We start from the raw sequence: 8,350 nt of genomic DNA, 5'->3' as shown, positions 1-8,350 counted from the left end.
GAGGACGGGCTTGTGGTAATGGCTGGAGCGGAGTAAGTGGAATGGTATCAACTACATCAAACACATAGCTTCCATGCTTGATGCCATTCAATTCACTCCGTTCTGGCCATTATTATGGGCCGTCCTCCCCTCAGCAGCCTCCTGTGCTGCAGAGGTAACATTTAGCTGTAAATACAGATATAGTAGCTAGCTTCTACAATGGAGGCTTCCATGGAGGGATGACTGAAGGGATGAGTACCTAAATGGGTATTTGCGGTGTCCATTTTAGGTCGGGTTCAGTCTCAGGATGCATAATGTATTAGCTGAAGGATAAGTGTTGGTTTCACAAAGATAGAGATACCAACCTTCACTCTTCTTTTCCTCCTTCTTCATCTTCTTCAGCCTCTTCAACATCCCACGCAGGTCTGTGATGCCATACTGGAAGGCAATCTTCTCATACTCACTGGCTGGAGCCTTCTGGAGGATTTCCCATACATCCTCATCAGGCTSACTTTTGACCTGGGACTTAGAGGCACTGGCACAGAAAGATGACACAAGGGGACAAGGTAAGCCACTGTCTGAAGCCACACTTAGCATTATCAWWAGGCTACATTACTGACCATGCACAGTAACAGTTAGGTCTACTCATGCTCAATAGGCCTACTTATACATTTTCTTCATTATAATTTTTTTTCCATTTTCCATTACAATTTTATAAGTCAAATTTGCATTCAGGTTTCACTCAAAACTCATTGCAGTCTTCACATAACAATCAGATAGCATATTATTACATCGACAACAATTGTTTCTTACCGATGACCTGGTGAACCTTTAAAACAACTGCTGCACTCATTCCGAAGCAGAACCCAAGCGACATGCATGACAAGACAAACCAAACAGATTAATACACACATCAAATATACATTGCAGTACCCAAAATCGAATTATAGCACCCTAGAACCCACCCATGAAGACCGCAAACAAGCGCAACAACTACAACAAATATAATTTCTGCTGCAATGGTCTGCAGACATGCAGAAAAGTGCCATAGCTATTGTAAAATATTGAAAATAAATTCTGATTAATCTGAATTATACAGAACATCAAATCAGAATAATTTTTACTGCATTATGAATTTTGAAAAAAACATTCACATAAACAAGAGATCCTAAAACAATGTGTTTGCCAGTATAGGTCAATACATGACATCAAGGTAAATGCCAGGGCATGAAATCCACTAGACTAGGAGATGGGKTTGACATTAAGGGATTGAGTGAGATGGAACAATGTCTGTGTGTGATGGGGGCTAAAATAAACCATTAAATAAATAAATAAACCATTAAAACAGGTGGAGTCGTGACTGGATATGGAAGGTAGGTCTTGARAGTCAGTGATGACTCATTGTGATGATGCAGTGACACTCACAGGGAAGAAACAGGTGTAGACCACAAAGTGTTGTGAAAGCTTCTAGTGCATTCAGATGTGTGCTAAATCTCCTGCACTCTCAGAAWWWWWWTTGCTATCTAGAACCTAAAAGGGTCCTTTGGCTGTCCCCATAAGAGAACCCATTTCAGAACCCTATTTGGTTCCAGGGAGAACCCTTTTGGGTTCCATGTATAACCCTTTCCACAGAGGGTTCTACATGGAATCCAAAAGGGTTTTACCTGGACTGGACCCAAAGGGTTCTCCTATGGGGACAGCCAAAAGAACAGTTTTGGACCTTTTTTCTATAGTGTACTGCTCTATGTGTTCTAGCTTGTTGGTAGAAGTGACAGAGTCTTCTGCAGGGCATGAGGGTGTGAGTGTGCTAGGCAGAAGTAGTCTGGGACCAGTATGAGATCAGCAGGAGGACTCAAGATGCATTGTGAGTAGGCAGCAAGACTGACCTGAATTCAGGTTAGTGATAAAGTATCTGGGAAATCATGTCCATAAATCCAATCTGTTGGGTAAACTAGTAGTAGTCACTTACTCTCTGTATAGTGAAATCCAGTGAAGAAACAGAGGGGGGGGGGGGGGGGTGACAAAGAGAGATGGACACAATGAGATAACATGCCCAAGAGAAACAAGCTTACTGATTTGGAAAATAATGATGTTACTCACCTTTTCTTCAACAAGGCACTGAAGTCCAACTCTCCTGCTTCCTCGCTTCCATCCATACTGCTGTAGAAATATCAGCGCCAATAACACAATGTCAGTACCCTATCAAGCAATGTATTCTTAACAGTGTAGTTATCATCATCACCATAAGAGATGAGCAGCACCCTTGAAAACAACAGTAAACATGTTGTCCCCACGAATGATGTTCAGTTAATTACTATAGCTCCTGCCTTGGACGAATCAGTGTAATTTTGTAAATGCCGGATCTCTGTGGCAAGATGATCATTCACCCACGTTTTTTTAAATCAGGCCAGTACTGTCTGAGATATCGCATGTGACAACGTACGAAGGAACGGACAGAGACAAATCCACAGTCCCCTCCCGATTTCATAATGGGGGACAATGATAGACAGTAGCAGAAAGGGTCTTGACATTTTTTCAAGGTGGAACACAGGGAGCTGGTAGATATTTAAGGGGTAAGAAACAAAGAGACTTTGGTACGCACTGTAATATAGTATAATATAGATGGAAAGAGACAGACAGGCTGTCTTTTCTGGCATGCTTACCCTGTACTAGCGTAACCATGAGAAGCAACAATCTTCCAAACAAAAACAAACCACTCAAAGTGAATGCCAGCACCTGGTCAAAATCCCATGGAATTGTATTCCACACTGATCAATGTGATGAGGGATCTCAGGGAGAGGACAGCAGTTTTATATGCGGCTGGAAGTGTTTATCTTTTTCCTCTGATCTCTGAAGCGATCAGGATTAAACGAGGGCCTGGTGGTTTATGTGGTAGAATTACAACACACGGCGGTGACTTCCTCCAGTGATATCTCTCATCCGACAGCCCTGGAGAACCAGTGCCACAGAAAAGCCTGTGTGTCTTAACACATCCTGGCACTTTCAATACATCAAACCAGGGGCAAGACCAAAACTCACTACGTCGGCTCAATGTTTGTGCAGCTGGCTCCGCTGTTTTGATAAAGACCCAGGGTAGATCAGAGAGAGAGTTTGGTGACATATAAAGTTGGTGTGCTGTTAAGCTGCTTGTTAACCCAGCCTATTGTACTCTCTCTCACCTCCAAACCAGAAGCTGGTTCTGTCAAAGTCGACACAATGACAGTGTTCAAGCTGCCAAGCTAAAGGATGACCCAGTGGATTTAACATCTAAGGTGGTCTCTTTAAAAGATGAGTTAGGTCAAACCCTGTCTCTTTCACACCAAGGCTGTCTTCTCAAATTCCAGCGAGGAAGTTACATATTCCCAGAAACTGGCTCTGTTTGGCCAAAAAGGAAAGCAGAAAAAAGAGGGACTGAAAAGCTTTCCCTGAAGTCTTTTTGGTAATCAGAGGCTCCAGTGTTTGCAGCAAACACCCTCCCGCCACTACCTTCCTGATGGTCCACTTCTCTCTTTAGCAGCTCCACTTCTGACAAGTTGGCATTGCCAGATAGTTATTTCTCTCACATATCCAAAGGACTGTATAGATACTATTACACCCCATTTACTTATTGTGTATTGGCACATACTGTATACAAAAAAAGAGAAGCATTTAAATAACCGTCCAACAATATGCACAGACTGCTAGTTTGGGCGTGTCGAAAAATGCTTTTGTTAATACCATTGTACAAAGTTAATTTGTGTTGTTTTGTTGATACAGCTTGCTAATAACAACTTGATATACTTTTACTTTCGCACACGCACACACAACCAGTAGAGGCTGCTGAGGGGAGGATGGCTCATAATAATGGCTGGAACAGAGAGAATGGAATGGCATCAAACCAGTGTTTTGATGTATTTGATACCATTCCATTTATTCCACGCTAGCCATTACCTTGAGCCCGTTCTCCCCAATTAAGGTGCCACCAACCTCTTGTGACACACACACACACAGAAAGAAAAGAAATGTTTGAGCTTACGTGCGCCTGAAAGCTGCCCTGATGTCAAAACCCCTCCACAGCCCGGGCCTCTGAAACATGATAGAATAATCACTTATCTCTTCTCTATCATTGATTTTTTATACCAGGTACTATAAAAAAATAACTGATATTTACTGTATGCTTTAGCAAGGAAAGGCACTAAGGAGAAAATAAGAACAATTGTAATTTCTGTTAATCTGCCCCTAGGGATTGTACTGTGTGTGAGGGCACCCACCATGCACAGTTAGGTCAAAGTTGCAGCTGTCGAACTTGTCCCGGGATGACACCTCACACCTGTAAGCTCCAGCGAAGCTGGGCTTGGCTGCAATGATCTGCATCTCAAAGGTGTAGACCTGAAATCAAAGGCCAAAAATCTCTGGTAATAATAATGTCAGCCAAAACCATAAAAACCTCTGAAGTCTTTTGCAAGGTGATCTCTAGGACTTTCCTGAACAACTTTTAACAGCTCATTGCAGTGTCCACCTATCATGATGTTCAGAACTGTACATTGGTGACAACAGTATGTAACATGCCCATGGATGGGAAAAAGGTCTAACCTTAGAGTTACGATCATAAAGCTCCTTGAGCTGCAGGTTCTTTCCAGACTTGCTAGCCAGGTCCATCCACTTCCCTTAAACACTTGATGGTGGGCTTCTTCAGCAGTGAAGCAGCATTCACTTTAGCCACAAAATGTATGTTCTCACCTGGACACAACAGTAGGGAAACATGCCTTGACATGGCCATAAAATCTTTATGAATGGCTTGCATGAATGGTTATGATCTCTGGGGTACTGTTCCCTAATGTCTGGTGTCTAACTAAGTCGCTCTGGAGGAGAGAGTCTGCTAAATGACTAAAATGTAATGGTGTCACTCACCCACAGCGACCTCCCACTCTGGGGTTTCTCTGTAAACAGGCCAGTGAGGTCTGTCTTCGTGTCAGGGGCTTGACTTTCTGGGAAAGGAACAGGAAAATGTTAAACAGAACAGAGCTAGGGAGAAGCTGGGAGAAAGTAAACTACCGAGGATTGTTAAACCATCTGTTTTTTTTGTGTTTTTTTCTTCACAGAAGCTCTGTGGAAGGTTGTGAGGCTAATACAAAGCTAATTGTGATACTGGCAAGCGCAGTGCACAAGTTTTTATCGTGGAGTATATTACAATGTATCCGTTTCCATGCATTGTGACCCTACAACATCACCACAAGCGTGTATCCAGTAGCTCAAAGGATCGGTGGAAACAATCTGTAAACATTGGTCAACCATCAAATCCTGGAGTGTCCATGTGCCTGTATATTGGCACCTGGCTGAGGTGTTGCTGGTGTAGTGTCCGCTGCTGCAGGGTCTGCTGGGGTTGGGCCTCCACTGGAGCTTCAGTGTCTGTAGCAGCTGGATCTGAAGCTGCTGGGTCCCCTGCTCCACCCTGGGCTTCCTCTGGTAACCAAAGAGTTAACAATGAGAGACTCATAGAACTGAATGTTTCTCTAGTTAGTAGACTAAGTGTACCTTGGACTGTAGGCCATATACACTGAGTCTACAAAACGTTAGGAACACCTTCCTAATATTGAGTTGCACACCCCCCAGGCCCATGTTGACTCAATGCTTCCCACAGTTGTGACAAGTTGGCTGAATGTTCTTTGGTGGTGAACCAAAGAAAAACTCAGATAATACTTTAATTCCCTTTTGACCAACATTTTAATTGCATAGACAATCCGGGGAATCCACAATATCAAAGTGTCAACAAAGCAGGAAGATGGCATGCTTGGGGGGGGGGGGGGGGGCTTCATGCAGGAACTAATGAGATGATTGAGGAGGGGCATCATGCAGGAACCAATGGGATGCTCGAGGGGTCACATTTTGGTGGCGAAACTTGGCCTATGCGCATGCTCTCTCTTAACTCATAAAATGTCTTAACATTTGAGAGTGCTTTGTTTCCGTAGGCCTATTGCTTGATGTTGTTTTTCTCAAATTGATCAACATGTTTGTTAAATCAATGTTACATATGAACGTACAGTAACGCTAGGTTGACAAAATGTCATTCCCTTACCGTTTTTTGCAACATTGTACACATTTTTATTCAGTTTTGGTAGGCCTACAATATGTTGTTGCATTTCATTGACTATTTCTTTCTCCTCTGAGTGGGCACAATGTTTATAATGCACATGGACATTTGCAAGACTCACAAGGCAAGAGATTCCATAAAAATTGTTTGTTTGCTGTTTGTCCATGGCACTCCCCATCTGTGTTCAAATGTGCAGTAGTCATTGAGAGAGGTTGAATTTGGTCAACAAAAAATGGATTGCTCATTTGCTACGTGAGGCTTATTTGATTGAATAGAAGTTCCGTAAAATATTAGGTTGTTACGAATGCACTGATATAAGTGAATGCACGTGGCATTTCGGCAACTTTGAAAAAAACCACTTTATATCAGAGTTGTCCTGTTGTCATAGAGATAGATAGAGGATTTATCATGGATATAACCGTTTTAACATGGACATTGCCATTGAGGATTCCAACCATTTTAAAGTAGTCAACTGGATGGGAATTCCTATTAGTTGGGAGCAATCAGCCAATGAAGCAGAAGATAATTGCTTACTTTAAAATGGAGACAGCCTCAATGGCGCTGCCCAGGTAGTCACAGACTATAATGGCACAGATATACAGTATATCTCTATAGCCTGTTGTCATATACAAGTATCTTCCCTCTCATTAGCTAGAATGGTCCACCTGATCTCACCTCTTCCTGCCTGCCTGCTGCCTTCCATCTTTAAAGGACATGTATTTCCATTGTTGGAGCGGTCAATCGACTATCTTGTCATATAATAGACAATCTTTTGGTAGATGGCTCTGAGTGGGCTTATCTGTAATGTATTTGTGCGCGGGCGCTTTCTAATAGTTGTAGATGGCCTTCCTGCGAGGACATCAATATTATGAATGACTCGACTGTGAATTGTGCATTAAATAAGTTCTGATGATTATTATGTCTGCTTTAGACTGTTATTCACATTGAAGGTAATGAAGGATTTTTGAATGAATATGCATTTACATTACCAGTTATAATCGCCTGTTTCGGTCATTTTTGGAGGCTGATATGAGCCTGTTATACCCCAACCTGAGTCTGGAGTAGACAGATTTGCCTGCCTCTAGGCATTCTCTTTTTCATTATAAGTGTTTATTAGAAGTTTGGAATAATCAATTTTGTGATTACTTTGTCAATATTGTCAATTGAATGTCTGGATCACCATTGACATAAATAAAGCACAACTTCTGAACCTGCCTGCTCTTTGTAACATTTCCTGCCTTACCACTGCTACAAGGTCCCTATTTTACACATTTGTCTACGCTTATCTAGCAAATATTTCCATTTATCAACTTTGAACGGATCAAGTTTCCATGTGCTATCTCCTGTCAGATGCCTCTTGTGACTATCTATCCTGAGCACTTGCTGCTGTGGTTACTCATGAGGAAACAATCTGTTTTGTGTCAGGCCAGGGTGAAGGTCATCAGGGAGGGTTTGATGTGAATCACAGCAGCCCTGGACAGGCTGGAGCTGCTCCAAGTCTGAGCTCTCCACAGCCACTCTCTCTCTCTGACCCCAGGCATTTTATCAAACCACACACAGTTCCTACTGCCAGGCTGAAAGGGTAATGTTGCTGTGTGATAACATATGTAGGTAATGTTACAGTACACACTGTGCTCTGTGCTTGATGAAATGAAACATACTGAATGATTGTCTAAAACAGACTGTGATTGAGGTGATACAACCAGCAGTGCAACAAACAGTGCTCAGTGTTCAACAAACAATGTTTATGTGGTTTGGTGGCCTCTGTGCTCGGTGTTCCTCACACTGTGCTCTAGGTGAGTTGGCTCTGGACACAGGTCTACAGCCTCATAGACTCCCACCTTTCTTCTCTCCTTCACTTCTCCTTCAATTCCAATTTGACTTCCTCCATGACTTCTTTCTCTTCACCTTTAGGTCAAACTTGACTTTTGACCCTCCGGCGATCACTGCATAGGCAGTGCCGTCCTCCTTGGTGACTTCTTGGATGGTAAGTGAGTGCTTGTTTCCATCTGCCTTGATCACATACTTGTCGTCCGAGACAAGGTCCTTTGTGTTGCACTGCCATCTCACCTTCGCATCAGGCTTCTCTGTCTCTGTCTCAAAAACCACTGTTGCCCCTTCCTCTGCCACCTGAGTCTTTGGTTTCTTGGCAAATGCTGAGACTGGAGAGGAAGGATGGGTCAGAATGAAATTAATTCCCTTTAAGATGCCCAGTTTGTCATGGATTTCTGCAGTAAATTGTGATGTAAAACCTTTGAAGTGCACTATGATGATACACCATAGTTAGTTCTATTATTTCAA

General features: G+C 42.6%; 1 protein-coding gene across 1 annotated transcript in view; it reads right to left on the bottom strand.

Moving 5' to 3' along the window:
• Positions 1 to 8,350, bottom strand: part of mybpc3 (myosin binding protein C3) — a 43,295-nt gene that overhangs the window by 20,795 nt on the left and 14,150 nt on the right. The window contains 6 exon segments of the mRNA XM_070447331.1: positions 345 to 514; positions 793 to 822; positions 2,080 to 2,139; positions 3,995 to 4,026; positions 4,028 to 4,044; positions 4,230 to 4,347. Coding sequence (XP_070303432.1) covers positions 345 to 514; positions 793 to 822; positions 2,080 to 2,139; positions 3,995 to 4,026; positions 4,028 to 4,044; positions 4,230 to 4,347 — 427 coding nt within the window.

This window comes from Salvelinus sp. IW2-2015, linkage group LG15 (assembly GCF_002910315.2).
Source record: "Salvelinus sp. IW2-2015 linkage group LG15, ASM291031v2, whole genome shotgun sequence".
Classification (NCBI taxonomy): Eukaryota; Metazoa; Chordata; class Actinopteri; order Salmoniformes; family Salmonidae; genus Salvelinus; species Salvelinus sp. IW2-2015.
This window is presented reverse-complemented; position numbering and strand designations above follow the sequence as displayed.